We start from the raw sequence: 18082 nt of genomic DNA, 5'->3' as shown, positions 1-18082 counted from the left end.
AGATGCCAGCTTGGAAAGCATCACCGCTTGTTTGCATGCACTGCAGGCCCTGCTCGATGTTCCTTGGCCCAGATCGAGAATTGGCAGTGATCAGGTGATATACTGTGTCTTGGGAGGCCTCTCTTGACTTCAAAGACCAGAAATGTATTCAGGTTACTACAGTAAACAGAACTGAGCAAAGGTCACAAAAGAAAAAGCGCAGCTCAGGTGGTCTGAGGATGCTACTGGGATTCGGTAACCCAGGAGCAGGCGAGCCTCTGACAGCATGTTCTTCCTGCCTTCTGTAGGGAGGGAAGGGCCTCTCTTGCCTTGTACAGCACAGTAGCCAGAGGTTCCGTGTGGGATCACTCCTTTTCTGTTTCTGTGAACCCCAAACTTTGCACTCATCTGTATCTTATTTTGCATTTTCCCCCAAGAGACAATGTACTTGATGTATAATACTGTCCATTACAAAATATTCCTGTTGTCTGGGTTCTCCTCCTGGTCTTCAGTCTGGCTATGGTAAAAAGGGTTACTACAAAGTGCCATACTGCCTCTGACTTTACTCAGGAGTAAATAGGTGTTAGGCAGGTGCTCTTAGCAACACATACTGGTATCATTATTACCATCTTATTGCCATTGACTCTGGCTTTAAGGTAATGGGTACTATGATTTTTCTAAGCTCTTAATTAGTACTGTCTAATTAGGTTTGAAGCATTAGTTGAGTTTTATCTGAGTTTAATTGAACTTGACTAAATTATAAACTGTATTGTGATTTTTTTTTTTTCAGGTTGGGTGGTTTTTCAAGACAGAGTCTCACTAAGTAGCTCTGGCTGACCTGGAAGTCACTATGTAAACCAGGCTGGCCTTAAACTCACAGAGATCTACCTGCCTCTGCCTCTGAGAGGCATGTGCCTCTATACCAGGATATTTTCTGTGTGTTTCAAACCAATATTTTTTAAAGATTTTGTACTTATGTATATGAATGAGTGTGTGCCTGTGTATATTTGCATATTCATGAGAGAGCCCTAAGAGGTAACTGAGTGCTGAGAACCAAGTCCCAGGCCTCTGCAGTGAAGAGTGCAGCTATGCTCTGCCATCTCTCCAACTCTCAAATGAGTACTTATTAATGGCAAACTCACTCCAATTACTCTCAAAGATGAAATGAAGTAGCCAAAATAAATAGTGAAAAAGAAAAGGTGGCAACTGAAAAGGTGGTCAGCGGTTAGGAGCCCTTGTTCTCGTGCAGAAGACCCAGGTTCAGGACCCATATGGAGCTCACAACCATCTGCAACTCCAGTTCCAGGGTATCGGATCCTCTTCTGACCTCCCCAGCACCGCACATATGTCCAGGCAAAATATTCATACATATAAAATAAAAATCAGTAAAACCTTAAAGAGAGAAAGAAAAGCAAAAGTGCAGTAAGGACGCCAAAGTGTATATTTTAAGGATCTACTTAAGAAGTACTTCTCCTCATCTTTATTATTACAAGAAAATTTTAATATTAATCTTACATGTCAGCCTTTGGCTATGTCTCCAGTGTCATCTCAGACATGAATGAAAATGATCATTTGTCATAGTACCATCTCTCACGGAAATGAGCTGAGAAATGTTCTGAAATTTGTGACAATGTTATTACCCAAGCAAGGTGATACACCTGAAATTCTAGCATTGTAGGGACAGAGGCAGGAGGATCAGGAGTTTGAGGTCTTCCTTGGCAAGTTTGAGGCCAGTCAGGCCTGCATAAGACTGTCTCAAAACAAACAAAACAAGTATTGCTATATACCTTTATTGTTCTGGCAATATACTTATTTTTAAATTTTATTTATTAAATTCTTTCTTTTTGAGTTTTTATCATGGCATTTAATTTTGTAATTTTTCACACACACACACACACACACACACACACACGACGTAAACAAGTGTAATTTCCAATAATGTCTACTCCATGTTTTTTGACAGGACTTGGGTATTGAATTGCTAAATGTACTACACCGAGTAATTTTGACAAGAGAGTCACCAGCCATTCAGTTGGCTTCACTTGAAGTGGTAAGGCAGATTATCTGTGCTGCTCAAGAACATGTGAAGGAAAAAAGACGAAGTGCAGAAGGTAAGTATTAACTCAGTGACATAGCTTCTCTTTTCATTCCAGTTCTGGAAATCAGACACTCTGTATTCAGTGGGCAAGCGCTGTTCCGCTAGGCATGGCACGCAGCAGGGCTGTTCCAGTAGGCGCAGCATGCAGCTGCAGCACAGCACAGCGCAGAGTTGTCATTGTTTCAACAAGTGTTACTTGGGGCAGCTGTGAGATCTGGATACTGTTGGAACTAGGGCAGATGCGAATACGTACATAAAAAGTAAACGGTGGGCAGCTTCTAATGGTATCAGTGCCTGGGTTCTGATCTTTGTGCCCAGGCACTGCCAGTCTGTAAGATGACAGAGTCGCTGTTGGAGCTGCTGCTGTCAGATTCTCATTTATAACAGCAAGGAGATGAGTTTAATCAGGCACTATTTTAAGACCAAAAAGATTACAAGAATTTTATTTTTAACCCATTGTAATGAGAACTCATAGTAAAGACAACTTTAACTTGAGAGCTGCTTTTTCCTTAAGCTTTTCACACCTAAGACTTTAGCCACTAAATGCAGTGTCTATACAAGAAATGAATTGAATTACCACCTACATGAAGCCAAGCAAGCAGCAAGTTTTCCTTAAGCCCTGTTCCCTCTGTGTTTTAGTTGATGATGGAGCCTCTGAAAAAGAAACCCTGCCAGAGTTTGGTGAAGGGAAGGACACTGGAGGACTCGTACCTGGGAAGTCTTTGGTCTTTGCAGCCCTGGAACTCTGTGTCTGCATCCTCGTTAGACAGCTCCCAGAACTAAACCCTAAGCTGACAGGTGGCCCAGGAATAAAGGCTTCAAAGCCGAAGACCCTGTCAGAGGAGGGCAGTAGACTGGTCAACGCTGCCCTGGTCATCCTTGCTGAGCTTCCTGCAGTGTGTTCTCCTGAAGGTATGCTGTGCTGTGCATATGAGCCTAGAGCAGCGCTTCTCAGCCTTCCTGCTGCTCAGCCTCTAATGCAGTTCCTAGTTTGTGTGATCCCCAATCATAAAATCATTTCGCTGCTTCTTCATAACTGTGATTTTGCTACTGCTGTGAGTCATAATGTAAACACCTGGTACACAATCCGCAGTGGGACCTCCAGGTTGCAAACCACTGTCCTAGAAGAAGAGAACTGGCCTAGTTGCTGGTCATTTTCCCATCTGAGTACTTCTTATAATCCTGTAAGATGAGTTTTACAGTCTAATATGATTTGTTTCACCAAAAAGCGAAAGTAAAATACACAGGCAGCAAATGAGATGATGAATGCGCTTTCTGTGATTGGCTTCGTATCCGGGTCTAGGCATCAAGCCCAGGCTTAGAGCATGTGAGGTGAGAGTGTACCCCGACCATCTCCTTAAAACACTGTCTCAGGATGACAGTATTTTAAATCAAGAAGTAGTGCTTAGACGTTTTCAGTGTACAGTATCTGGTGGACAGTTCTGACTCCGTATGGCAAATTTGTCATGATGGTGCCCTGTCCTATTTCGGACCAAATCCATTCAGTTCTTTCATCTAGCTCTTAGGGCTCAGTAGCCACTGCTGAATCCATTGCATGCCAGAGGCTCCCTGCTAATCCTGTTGTTTGTAGCAGTGCATGCTTTCTGTGAGCTTAAGCCACCTAATTCTGGGTCAGGTAGGCCCACTCTGCCACCTTGTGTGTGTTAGTCAGAGAACAACATTTCGGGAGTCGGTTCTTCCTACTTTGGGAGCAGCCTCTCTCTTGTTCCTGTCACTGGAGTGTACCCTGTGGGTAGCTGATCTGCAGGCTTCCAGGTGATTCGCCTCCCATCATGCCATAGGGATGCTAGCATCACAGATGTTCACCACTGGGTCCAGCTTTTGTTATGGTCCTAGGGATTGAGTTCTGTTATAGTTCCAGCTTCAACACTGCACTGAACCAGCTTTTTTAATGTTTTCTTCCTTCAAAGTTAACTCTAGCCTCACCTTATCAGAAAATGTTTCCCTGGAAACCTTCTCCTAATGATTTTTTTTTTTTTTTGGTTTTTTGAGACAGGGTTTCTCTGTATAACCCTGGCTGTCCTGGAACTCACTCTGTAGACCAGGCTGGCCTTGAACTCAGAAATCCACCTGCCTCTGCCTCCCAAGTGCTGGGATTAAAGGTGTGTGCCACCACCGCCCGGCCTCTTAATGATTTTTGTTTGCTCATGTACAAACACTATTTCTATATGATCTATAGCTTTCTCCATCATGTAAATGTATTATATGTAACTATTATGTATAAAAGATAAATATGTGTGTAGGTATGTTTTATTTCTAATTAAAATATGTCTTTTGAACAAAGTCTAGCACAGGAGCTGAGAAGATGGCTCTGCGGTAAAGTTCCTGCCATACAAGCATGACCTCAGAGTGTAGATCCCCAGAACCACATAAAAGCTGAGCGGCCCAGTGTGTACCTGTAACTCCAGTGCTGCGGTTGGGGGAGAAGGCTAAAGCAGGCAGAGAGAGCTACAGAGTTCATGAGGTAGCCAACCAGTCAGTCAGTGAGCTCCAGGTTCAGTGAGACTATCACAGAAAAAAAGGTGTTCCATAGAGGAACACCTAGGGTGTACCAAGCTTGACATCCCAGAACCAACATAATAGATAGAGAGAACTAATTCCTACAAGTTGACCACCATATGCACATCATGATGTATATGCGCCCCACACAAAACAAATAAATAGGAAAGGTTTTTTTATTTTAAAGAACTAGCACATAAGTACACAGGACTTCATAGGTACTACATAGTAAAGGTTTTAATTTGTTTTAATATATCCTAACCATTTTATGAACTAATTAGCTTTTAGCCTAATGACTTCAAGCTTCAATTTGAATTAAAACTACAATTCTTTGTTCGCACACACTGTTTTATATACTAAGAGCAACACAGAAATTAATTTATTAGAGAATTGGGTTAAAAAATATTTCTTATTAAGTAATAGCCAGGAAAAATAAATTGCTATTTTAGTTTCCTCACATTCTTTTTTATTTTTGCCTGATACTGTAAGGCTTTATTTATTTATTTATTTATTTTAGAGACAGATTTCTGACCACAGCTCCCCTCCCTTCTTCTTTTTAACATCTGTCTTGAGACAGGGTCTTACTAACTTGCTCCCATTGGTCTTGGACTTCATCTGGAATGTAGGCTACAGAATGATTCTGCTCCCTCAGACCTGTGCCACCAGGTGTGGCTTACATATTAACATAAAACTTATAACTCATTTCAACCCTCTAGTGGCCATGAAAATTTTATTTCTCTTTTTGTTTTGACAGGTGTTACTGTGTAACCTAAAATGCCCTCCAACTTGAGATCCTCCTGCCCCAGCCTCCCAGATTCTTGGATCATATGTATACCCTAACATATGTATCCCCATCATACCTGGCTCTATGAAAACTTTTTATTAAGAATGACTTTTGCAGCCGGGTGGTGGTGGCGCACGCCTTTAATCCCAGCACTTGGGAGGCAGAGGCAGGCGGATTTCTGAGTTCGAGGCCAGCCTGGTCTACAGAGTGAGTTCCAGGACAGCCAGGGCAATACAGAGAAACCCTGTCTCGAAAAACCAAAAAAAAAAAAAAAAAAAGAATGACTTTTGCCGGGTGGTTGGTTGCGCACGCCTTTAATCCCAGCACTTTGGAGGCAGAAGCAGACAGATTTCTGAGTTCGAAGACAGCCAGGGCTACTCAGAGAAACCCTGTCTCAAAAAAAAAAAAAAAAGATTGACTTTTAATCCTATCTGTAGCCAGGCATGTCAGACCCCTGGAGCTAGCATTATAGGCAAGTGTGGGCCTCCCAGTGTGTGTACTGAGAACCAAACTCAGGACCTCTGGAAGAGCAGCCAGTGCTCTTAACCACTGAGCCATCTCTCCAGCCCTCCATGAAAACTTTTACTACATTATCACAAGTGGCTTTCTACATATTCCTTGGAAATAATTTCATATAAAATAAATTGGAATGTAAAGTAAAATGCCTGTCACTACATGTGAAGGTCTGAGTTTGGGTCCCCAGTGCCCACTCAGAAGCCAGGAACTGTGGCATATGTCTGTAACTTTTGGCTTAGGGTCAGAAAGGAGACAGGTGGCTTCCTGGAGGTCACCAGTCTGGCCAGTTAGCTACCTCTGGGTTCAGTGACAGACCCTACCTCAAACAACCCAGTGTCAACCCGCACTCTCAGTACTCACATATACTATACACACAAACAAAGATTAAAAAGTGAGAAAACTTGAGACTAGCTGTGGACATACGTACCTGGGATCCTAGCTACTCAGGATTTTAAGACGGGAATATAGAGCAAGATCGAGACTTTCCTGGGCTACATCCTGAGTTCAAGGCCAACCTGGGCAATTTAGTGAAACCCTTTCTCAAAATTAAAACTAAAAGAGAAGGAAAAAAGTTCCAAGGATATAGCTCAGTGGTAGAACATGCTTATCTACAAAGAGCAAAGCCCTAGGTCCAGTCCCCAAAACAAAAGGTCTTGTAAGCATATTTTAAATAAATCGAATAGTAATGAACCTCCATCACATTGTGAATATACTTAGAGCTACAGGACTGCATACCTCAGATGTGAAGATAGGACTAGATATGGAGGTGCGTGCCTGTCATGCCAGCACTCCAGAGTCTGAGGCAGAAGAATCAGGAGTTCAAGCCCACCCTGGATACACAGTGCGATCCTGTCTCAAAAGCAATTAATAAAAACTAGCAAATAGACTAGGAAGAGCGTAGCTGGGCATGGTGATGTATACTTTTAATCCTGAGACTTAGAAGGGACTTAGAAGGCACAGAGTCCCTGTGCCTTCCAGACCAGTCTGGTCTACAGAAGGAGTCCCAGGGCAGCCAAGTGTGCAATATATACTGAGACCTTGTTTTAAAAAGAAGAAAGATTGATAGGTAGCTTTCAAAAGCTTTACACTAAGCAATACAACCAAAATAACATTTCCAGTTATACTTATCAGAATTTGATCCAACTGTAAAAATCTTAATTGATGGGGAAGTAGCTTGGGGGATAAGTTTATTGGATTGCCTTGCGAGCACAAGGACCTGAGTTAGAGCCTAAGAGTCACATTTTACAAAGCCTGGCACAGTGGCACACATTTGTAGTCCCTGTACGAGGGAGGTAGAGAAGGCTTGGGGCATGCTGCCTAGCCGTCTACAGTTACTGGATTCTCCCAATAGTTACAATTTGTGAGAAATGCTCTAGAGCTTGTCTCTGTGGTGGCGTTTTTGGGAAAGGTGAGTTGGTGCTGAAGACTAAACCTCTGACACGTACGGGAGCACTGAGCTGTGCCCTGAAGCCTAGAGAAATGACAGCAAACATGGGAAGCCTCTGACACTCTTTTATTCCTGATGACTCAACTTTTTTTCTAGCTGCATTTATTTCATTTTATGGGTCTGTGTGTGTACTGTGTACATTCCTGGTTCTCACAGGAGTCAGAAAGAGGGCATTGCGTCATCTGAAGCTGCAGTTACAGTCTGTTGTGGGCCAACCATGTGGGTGCTGGGAATCGAACCCAAGTCCTCTGCAAGAGCAGCGAGTGCTCACCACTGATGAGCTACCTCTCCAGCCCTAGAAAGCACACGCACGCTCCAATGCAGGGTTTTCCTGTTCTCTTGCAGGAAGCATCTCAATCCTCCCCACAGTTCTGTACCTTACGGTTGGAGTCCTCCGGGAGACGGCTGCGAAGTCACCTGGGGGCCAGCTACCCTCCACAGTCACAGCTTCCCTGCAGGCTCTGAAAGGAATCCTGACTTCCCCCATGGCACGAGCAGAAAAGAGCCACGAAGCTTGGACCAGCCTCCTCCAAAGTGCATTGGCAACTGTGCTTGACTGCTGGAGCCCAGGTCAGTAGGACTACCGTGAGAGGCATGCTGGCTTTGTTTCTGGTTTTGGTTTGGGTTTTTTTTGGCTAAGCTATTCTGTTGCTCACATTTGGTAGTCTCACCCAGAAGAGACTGTCTTGTGTATTCAGCAGATATGTAAAATGTTCCGTTATGTTATACATTATCCCCAAGGTCTTTGTCCTATTTGTCATTGGCAACAGAGGGAGAACCAGTTGAGTCTCTTGAGTTCAGGGCAGCCTGGTCTACAGAGTTCCAGGATAGCCAGAGCTACAACTGCAAAGAAAAATAAGAAAAGGAAAAGAAAAGAGTCTTAGGAAAATGGCAAGCAAGGATGGCACAGATGGGGGCTAAATGCAAACGTAGCTGGGAGGAGGAAGTATGCAAAGAGAATGTTGTTTCCCTGAGACTTACACGTCCACGCCATGGCTACTAGCAAGGAGGTTTGATTTTCAAAGGCAACCCTCTAGTGCAATCCATATTTACGAGAAAAGGGGGTAGAGAACGGCTGGCATCGGAATTACGGTGACGACATCAGCGGGATGCTTTTATCACAGACGCACAGTGGTGTTTGGTCTCAGCTGTGTATCAGGACGTAGATGTTAGACCAGCTGTTAACATAAATCAATAGAGCTGATCAGGAAGGTAAAATGTTTGCAGAGCAACAGCTTGCCTCCAAGCTGGGCCTGATGCTGCCTATTATCCCAACACTTGGCAGTAGAAGCAATAGTATCAGGAGCCCAAGGCCATCCTTAGTTACATAGTGAGTTCAGGGCCAGCCTAGCCAAGCCAGGCCCTGTCTCAAAAACATAAACCTTAGTAGATTAAAACAGAAAAACATTGTGGCTTAAAACAGAAAAACATTTGTTACCTATTAGTGCCTGAGGTCCGGGCCTTAGCCTCTCATGAAGTTACTTACTAGGACACTGGCCAGGGCTACAGCTAGAGGACTGGATTCCAGGATGACTCACTCAGACAGCTGTTGGCAAGGGGCCCTGGTCTTTACTGCATGAGCCTCATAAGACTCCTACTGCTAAGCAGACTCCCCATCCATCCTCAAAAAATAAAGGGCAGTAAAGGAGCTTTAGGAGAAATGGGAAGAGACCCAGGAGACATTTACCTTAATGACATTAAAAAGTATTTTTACTGAACTAACTAGCTGACTGTGCTGCAGTTTCAAGTTGCTCCAAATGACTGAAAATAAGTTTGCTGGGGGGGGAGGGGGGAGGGTGGTGAAGCAGGAGAGCTCCTGGATGCCTGTGTCCTCTGCATTCACACTGTCCACTTACTGACTTGGTGTATGGTTTGGGCAAATGACCAGATTTCTATTTCTTAGTGTGGCTGCTGGGGTGAAGGGTCCAAGCACCACACAGGACACCGCTGTGTGGCTCACTTTATATCCATGTGCCAGCTCACCAGAGATAACTCAGACATCATCTCTGCTAGATTCTACTCATCAATAAAACGTCCTTTCGTTGTGTCTCCTCTCCAGTGTTAGCCCCAGAGCTATCCATCCACCCGGTGTTTGTTATCCTGGCTCACATCTGTGGCATTTTGAGTGGTTCCCCCCCAACCCCCCGTCCCCTGGGTTAGGGTCTCACATAGCCCAGACTGATGATGAATCCTGTGGCAGAGGATCACTTTGCATTCCAGATTCCCCTAGCCTCCCAAGGGCTGGGATTACAAGCTTGAACCACCACATCCTGTTCAAAAACCTCTGTGGGTTTTTTTGGTGTTTTTATAAGCATGGACCTTGTTACTAGCAGACCTTAAATTCTTTATTTGATCTCCTTTATAGTCATAGTGAAGTTATATTCTGTTGCCGAAGAGGGCTGGCTGGCACATGTGTTGTTTAAGTACTATTGCATTGATATGACTGGTACTATTGTTTATGTGTGTCATTTGTTTGTAAATAACAACCATCTAGCAGGCTGGGCTGTAGCTGATAGAGTACTTGTCTAACAGCACAAAGCCCGGACTTCTCTCCCCAGCACTACTTATCTTAGCATGGTGCTCAGCCTGGAAGCCCAGCACTCAGGAGCTGCAGGCAAGGAAAGTCATCTGCAGCCACACATCAGGTTGGAGGGTAGCCTAGGCTGTTGGAAATCCTGGAGGTTCTTCATTTGTTTGTTTGTTTTATTTGGGGTTTTAAACCAACCACAACACTTGATCTTGGCCCAAAGCCCAAGAAGCTATTTTTTTTTAATTAATTAGTTAACCAATTAATTAAAATTTAATTTAGTGAGTCAAGTTTACCACTCTTTCTCATTTTGTTTTGTCAGTCTGTCTGTCTGTCTGCTTTTTAAGACAGGGTTTCTCTGTGTAGCCCTGGCTGTTCTAGAACTCTGTAGACCAGGCTGGCCTCGAATTTACAGAAATCCACCTGCCTCTGCCTCCCAAGTGCTAGGATTAAAAGCACTACCCGGCATCACCCTTTCAAACTTACTGGTTTTTCATAGCTACTTCATTAAAAATATTTAATTAGAATATTTATTCTAACTGATCCTTGGGAAAATGGGGGTGGGGCTCAGAGGTGGAGTGCTTGTCTGATCCTCTCAGGTGTGTGTGTGTGTGTGTGTGTGTGTGTGTGTGTGTGTGTGTGTGTGTGTGTGTGTGTGGTGGGAGTGGACTAGCACCATATGGGACTTGGAGCACTCAGACATGCGCCACCACTGTCCAGCTACCCCCTGGGAGTCTGTGTCTGCAGGGAAAAGATGTTGCTAACCAAACTAAAGACAGCCTTACACAGATGAGAGGCAGTGGATACGAGTCTCCTGACGGTCGTTTCTCTGCAGTTGATGGAGCGCATCAAGAACTTGATGAAGTCAGTCTGCTTACTGCCGTCACGGTATTTATTTTGTCTACCAGTCCAGAAGTGACAACCGTCCCCTGCCTTCAGAATCGCTGCATTGAAAAATTTAAGGCTGCCCTGGAGAGCAAAGACTCTGTGGTAAATGTCTTTTAGCAGAGAGCTGTTCGCAGTAGGAATCTGTTGAGGCATGTTGCCTATATGATTGCAGTACATACACTGTACTTCTTTGTGATCTCGATTTCTATGATAAACAGTATCCAGGGACTGGATTGTGGTTCAGGAGATAGTATGAACACCTAGCAGACACAAGACCCTGGGCTTGATGCCCAGCACTGTGCAACTCTCGCATGGTGGTGTAGGGCTGTAATACCAGCACTAGGGGCTAGAGATAGAGATCGCAAGTAAGTTAAGGCCATCCTAAGCTACATGAGACTGTCTCCAAAAACAAAAAGATAAAACAGTACTAAATTTTTAAATGAGAGCATCTTAAAATTGGTGTAACTCTCTGGGAGTGGTATGGCTTCACCTAATCCCAGCACTGGGGATGCAGAGATAGGAGAAAGCCCATGGGTCCAAGCCTAGCCTATCCTCATAGTATGTTTCAGGTCAACCAGGACTACATATTGAAAACTGTCAAAAAAACAAAACAAAAACAAAAACACGGAATTGGAGAGGTGGTTCAGCAGTTAATAGCACTTCCTACCAGGAGACCAAAGCTCGGTTTACAGCGTTCACACTGGATTGCTTACAGCCACCTGGACCTCCAGCTCCAGGAGGTCTCTGTAGACAGTGCACTCGAGTGTCCATATCCACGCACAGAAGCACACACATACACATAATGTATTAAAACAAAATCATTGATATGACATGCGATTTGTATGATAATTTGTGCATTTTCTTTAAAGGAAAAATACACTAAGGAATAATAGATTAGGTTAGACTAGATTAAATGTTTGTTTTTTAATGTATTACAAAATGAGTTTGGAGCCCATACTCAGAAACATTTCTTACTTCCAAAGACAATGGAACCAATTTTTCTCAGGGGGGAATAATACTGATGCTCAGAATACTATTCCAGTTTAAGGAGGTGATGTATGGATGAGATATGTAGTTTGTTTTCCTTTATCCTTTTGTCCAAAGTCATTGGCTATCTGCCTGAGTTGTGTAGCAGACTCCAGGTGGTAGCTGTGACAAGTCATGGCACATCTTAGTGTGGGCCAGATGTAGTCCTTCCAACCTGTAGGCCGTGGCATGAATCAAATGTGTAGAATTTCACTGTAAAACACATTTTTTTGGTGTAAGTTGTTGGGGGTTTGTTTGTTTTTAATGTGACTGCTAGTTTTATACAGTATAGAGACACCTGAGAAGAGTGGGCTGTGCTGAGCGCCTCTGTGCTGCTCCACCCTGCTGCGGCCACTGTATTTATGTACCCATTGGTACTAGGACTTCCAAAAGTAAAGAGAACTGGAATAAATATAAACCTTTGCCACTTTAACTGCAAAGAGTTTGCAAGAACATTTGCTCTTTGTGTCTCTTTGTTCTAGGAGCTCTGTAAATTTACTCTTTCTTCTCATCTTGCCGGGTTAGGTACAAATGAAGACCTGTCAGCTCCTCCACTCCATTTTTCAGTATCCAAAGCCGGCAGTTTCCTACCCGTACATTTATTCCTTAGCATCTTCTATTGTGGAGAAGCTGCAGGAAATAGACAGGAGGAAACCTGAAGATGCCACCGAGCTGCAGCTCTGTCAAGAAGGAATAAAGCTCTTAGAAACTTTGGTCACCATTGCGGAAGAAGAGCACCGTGAGTGTCAGCACTGAGCCCCGCTCTCTCTGCAGTGTCTGTAATCGTGTGTCTGTTCCCCTTTCATCAGAAGGCCCTTATGAGAGGCCACAGTGGTTTCTTGCAAGGGCTAGTTCTCAAGCACCTGGGGCAGCAGGATCCCTTGGGGCTAAGGGTTTGTCAGGACCCTGTCTCAACAACAACAAGCAAACAAGAGATTGCCAGAGGTGATAGCACACTTCCATAATTCCAGCATTCCTGCCATAGAGACCAGATGGTCACCATGAGTTTGAGGCCCACCTGGGCAACACAGTAAGATTGTCTTCAAAAACAAAAAGACAGGGGAGTGTCATGGGGCCCGACCCTAGATGAAGAGCTACAGGACTAACAGCTGCTGAGAGAAGGCAGTTGGCCTCCCAGAGATGAGCCTGTGCTTAGCAATAGCAAGTGGTCCCTCTAAAAATTAAACTGACTCAGCAGCTCATATTTTTATATGTATTTTTGTAGGTACTCACATACACCAATAAAAAAAAATAAAGAGGCCATGAATTTGAGAAAGAGTGGGGGACATGGGAGGGGTTAGGAGGAAGAGGGAGAAGTGATATAAATATAGTAGACATATAAACAGTTTTTAAATCAATTTTTAAAAAGAAAAGAAAAAGGATGCTGGAGAGATAGCTCAGTCTTTAAGAGTACTGCCTACTCTTCCAGGGGTCCTGAATTCCCAGCAACCACATGGGAGCTCATAACCATCTGTAATGAGATCTGGGTGCCCTCTTCTGGTGTATAGACAAACATGTAGGCAAACATGTAAATAACTATATCTTTTTAAAAAGGGGTGGCTTGGGAAAGGGGCACATGCCTTTAATCCCAGAACTCAAGAGGCAGAGACAGGTGGAATCTCTGAGTTCATCTGAGTTCAAGGGCAGCCAGGTCTTTATCCAGAGAAACCCTGTCTTGAAAAGCAGGAAAGAAAAAGAACTGGAGAGCTAGCTCAGTCAATAGATGTCTTGCCTTAGATGCACTAGGAATTGAGTTTGTTCATTCAGAACCTGTAATCCCAGCACTCAGGAGAATAAGTTTTAATGTTATCCTCATTGAATTTGGGGCTGGGCTAGCCCTAAAAAAAGAAAAAACTGGGTGGTGTGGAGGTGATGCTTGCTTGTCCCAGGACCAAGAACTCAGAAGCGAGGGATCCCTGAGGCTCCCTGTCCAGCCTAGCCTATATGTGGGCTCTGGACGAGGACACACACGCACACACACACACACACACACATATGCGCATGCGCGCTAAGTGGGTATGATGTTAATCCCAGATACTGGTAATACGTGTGAGAAGAGAAGAGGGTGAGTTTCTCCTCAGGTGAAGAGTTTTCTAGAAGCTCCTTCCTCCCTGAACCCTGCCTTTCTCACCCTAGGCTCTCAGCTGGTGGCCTGCCTTCTGCCCGTCCTCATTTCTTTCCTTTTGGATGAGAATGCTCTGGGATCAGCAACTTCAGCAACAAGAAGTCTGCACGACTTTGCTTTACAAAATCTCATGCAGATTGGGCCTCGGTATTCCTCCGTGTTTAAGAATGTCATGGCTTCTTCCCCAGCCCTGAAAGCTCGACTGGAGGCTGCTGTTAAAGGCAATCAGGAAAGTGTCAGAGTGGATCCGCCTTCTAAGCATCCCAAGAACCTAGCCAGGAACTCAAGCATCCAATTAAAGACCAACTTCCTGTGAACTGCTCTTCTAGAACACTGAGCACCTGAATGTAACACTTGATGTTTCCTTGCTTTGGGAACAAAAGTGAAACTTGAGGCACACGTGCACTTGGAGATCCTGTCAATTGTTCTAATTTCAGGAGTGACTGAAATTTAACATTCTTGGTAATTTTGGTTTTATTTTGTTTCCATTTACTAAGACCATGGAACTGTCAGAATTCTTGCCAGGCATTTCAAGAAAGTGCCAAAGATCCAAATTTACTAAGCAGTCCACTGCTTTGAAAATGAAGGGATTTCCTCTAACGGTCAACATATTCAAATTTGAGAGACATCACTGTATTATAAAGTATCTGCGCTTACACCACCTCCCACTTTCTATGTGAAATCCTGCCTTATTCAGTGGTAGTATCAGACTTTGTTGCATTTGTCAAGCAACATCAACGATTAGAGCAGGGAAGGGTGGCACTCACCTGAGGAGACTGAGACAGGATGATCATCAAAGTTCCAACCAGCTTGGTCTACAGAGTGAGTTCCAGACCAGCTATGAACACACAATAGGACTTCTCTCAAAAAACAAATTAATATACTAATTAACAATAATGATGCCAACAATAAATATGTGATTGGAATACTCTTTAAGAACTAGACCTAAGCCAGGCTCATGCCTCTAATCCCATCACTCGGGAGACAAGCAGGTTGATCTCTGTGAGTTCAAGGCCAGCATGGTCTACAGAGTGAGTTACAGGACAGCCAGGGCTACACAGAGAAACCCTGTCTCAAAGAACCAAATCTAGAATTACCCAACTTATAACAGGAAAGACAGCTTCAGCCCCACTGTGTGGCTTAAGGCTGTGGTCTGGTGGATCATGACTGTATCTTCTAAGTGGGTTTTTGCTGAGTTCACACGGAATGCTTTTACGTAGAACAGAACCATTCTACCATTCTCCTACCATTCTCAGATGGATTTTCTGTTACCTCTGTTCCTTTTGTTTGTTTTTATTTGTGGAAATCATTCATATTGAAAGCTTAATATAGAGTCATGTCTATATTGATATGGGGTTGTATGAATGTCAAATTTAGTACAACAAATTTAGAACTTCAGTGAATACAAATACTTTTTTAACACAGAATGTATTTTAATATAAAAATATAATGATAAAGTCATACTGGTAGAAAATATTTTTGGCTGTTTATGATTATTTTCCCTCCACTTCAGTATTGTACTGTGTGAACTGACCACTATGTCAAAATGATGCAGCTTCCTGTTAAAATTTTCAAACTGCAGGGACAGAAGTGTGGTCAGAATTGAGAAAAACTGATTAGACCAGGAGCCACATGGTGGACTCTGTTTTATTTTGTTTGTATGTAAATACTCTTGTAAAGCATTCAGAGTGAAAAACATTTGGCAAACTCTAACACTACAATCAACTTTTCTATATTACATAAATAAAGCTAATTTTCTTTAATGTTTTTGTATTTTGAAGTATTCGTGCAGGAAAGATGGCCAGTTTTTCCCTCAGATTCGCAGCAGTCCCCCTTTAACTTGCCTTTGGTTCTCAGGAGCCTTCTCTGCAGTGGTTTAGGGCTGTCTTCCTAGATAGAGTCCTTGAAAATATGTTTCCTGTTGTTCTTATCTGAAATGCCCTTTGTTCTCCCTAGTTCTTTCTGTGAACCCCATCTCCTTTCAGGCCTGAGGTAAGTCTTGCTAACATGTTATACCCTTGACCTATCAAATTTAACTTCTGCCTTACTTAACCTTTGTTGCTGTAGTCACTGCCACTATGTAATGCCTAATATGCCCGTCAATCTAGTGTATGTCCAATCCAATCTTACCTCCCTTGTAGATGGCGTCCTCAAAGGGAGAGATTATGTCCAATAATCCTGCCTCTATACCATCAGCCATGTTCCTAACAGCAGCTGATGGTATAGCTGATGGCGTGAGCCAGAGTTAGACTCAGGAGCGTGTTTCTTTACAAAGGAAAATGCAGCTCAGGTGCTCTTTGGATATAATCTATTAGTTTGATTTGATTTTTAGGGGCTCTCTTAGTTACTGTTCTGTTGCTGTGAAGAGACACCATGACCAAGGCAACTCTTATAAATGAAAACATTTAATCGGGGGGCTTGCTTATGGTTTCAGAGGGTTAGTCCATTACCCTCATGGCAAGAAGTGGGCAGGCATGAAGCTGGCGCAGTAGCTGAGAGCTGCTCCCTGATCCCCAAGGAGCATGCAGAGGACTTTGGGCATGGTGTGGGCTTTCGAAACGTCAAAGCCCACTCCCAAATGACACACCTCCTCCAACAAGGCCATTCTTAGTCATTCCAGACAGCTCATCAACTGGGGACTTAAGCATGCAATATAAGGGCCTATGGGGGCATTCTCATTCAAACCAACATACAGGCTTTTATTGTTTCTTCAATTTTGACTGTTTCATTAGGTTGTTAAGATTTCTGCTCAGCATTTTATTGGCAATAATGTTTTTATATCATCTTATTTGACAGTGCTGAATTTTAAGATATTACTTTGCTGATAAGAAAAGTAGTAATGGGGGCTGGAGAGATGGCTCAGTGGTTAAGAGCACCGACTGCTCTTCCAAAGGTCCTGAGTTCAAATCCCAGCAACCACATGGTGGCTCACAACCATCTGTAACAAGAGATCTGACTTCCTCTTCTGGAGAGTCTGAAGACAGCTACATTGTATACATATAATAAATAAGTAAAATCTTTTTAAAAAAAGAAAAAAAGAAAAAAGAAAGAAAAGTAGTAATGGCTAAGGATCTGAACCTGTCTTTCAAGGCTTCTTCCCTTGGGGCAGTGGTTTTCAACTTGTGGGTCTTGACCCCTTTGGGGATGCAATGACCTTTCCATGGAGGTTGCATAGCAGATATTTGCATTACCATTGATAATAGTAGCAAATTTACAGTTATAAAATAGCAATGAAAATAATATTACAGGGCTGGAGAGATGGCTCGGCAGTTAAGAGCACTGACTGCTCTTCTAAAGGTCCTGAGTTTAATTCCCACATGGTGGCTCACAACCATCTGTAATAGGATCTGATGCCCTCTTCTGGTGTATCTGAGGACAGCAACAGTGTACTCATATACATATAAATAAATAAATCTTAAAAAAAAAAAGAAAATAATCTTATGATTGGGGGTCACCACAACATGAGGAATTGTATTGGAGAGATACAGCATTAGGAAGGTTGAGAACTACCACCTTAGGGACTTCCTCTTTCCTTGTTGAAGGGGCTTTGAGCAAACTATCTTAGGCAAACTTTTCTCTCTCCCCTTGTAACCAAACCATTTCTACTAATAAAGTAGGTAAAAGTAAACAAAACATAATACACTCTGTGGTTCTTAAGGATTAATAGTCAAAATGAAAAGTAGTTGGAAGGCGTTTTGTTTAGGGAGGGGGGTTTTGTTTGTCCCCTCCTCACCCTCACCCTAACCCCTGGAGACAGGGTTTCTCTGTGTAGACCTGACTGTACTGGAAATCACTCTGTAAGCCAGGCTAGCCTGGAACTTAGAAATCCACCTGCTGCTGTCTCCTGAGTGCTGGGATTAAAGGCGTGCACCACCACTGCCTAGCTGGAAGTTCTGTATAATCAAATGTTATTTCCGAGAGCTGGTGCTACGAAAAGCAGATGAATGTTCACTGTCGATAACCCCAGTGAAACAGGCAGTGGGATATTACGATTGGGGTATGACCCATCCCACTGAAAGCCCACGTGGTAGAGACATTGTTGAATAGCTCACCCCATCTATCAGTGCACTAGTCGCTAGCGAGCCTATGGCTGGATGAGCGAGCCTCCCTGAAGCAGGTAGGGCAGTGCAAGTGTGCCTGTGCAGAGGATGCGCACTGCCCCCACGGCCTTC

At 43.5% G+C, this 18082-nt stretch overlaps 1 protein-coding gene across 1 annotated transcript in view; it reads left to right on the top strand.

Annotated features, from left to right (window-relative positions):
* The window catches only part of Heatr5a (HEAT repeat containing 5A), a 99147-nt gene extending 83474 nt beyond the window's left edge, over positions 1–15673 (top strand). The window contains exons 31-37 of the mRNA XM_031357715.1: positions 1–94; positions 1943–2090; positions 2717–2989; positions 7690–7914; positions 10707–10861; positions 12311–12524; positions 13922–15673. The exon at positions 1–94 is cut by the window's left edge and continues 34 nt beyond it. Of these exons, the coding sequence (XP_031213575.1) occupies positions 1–94; positions 1943–2090; positions 2717–2989; positions 7690–7914; positions 10707–10861; positions 12311–12524; positions 13922–14226 (1414 nt within the window). The 3' untranslated portion in view covers positions 14227–15673. The remainder of the gene's footprint in view (positions 95–1942; positions 2091–2716; positions 2990–7689; positions 7915–10706; positions 10862–12310; positions 12525–13921) is intronic.
* Positions 15674–18082: the final 2409 nt, after the last annotated feature.

Source organism: Mastomys coucha, unplaced genomic scaffold (genome assembly GCF_008632895.1).
Source record: "Mastomys coucha isolate ucsf_1 unplaced genomic scaffold, UCSF_Mcou_1 pScaffold6, whole genome shotgun sequence".
Classification (NCBI taxonomy): domain Eukaryota; kingdom Metazoa; phylum Chordata; class Mammalia; order Rodentia; family Muridae; genus Mastomys; species Mastomys coucha.
The sequence above is the reverse complement of the archived record's forward strand: the minus strand, read 5'-3'. Positions and strand labels throughout refer to the sequence as shown.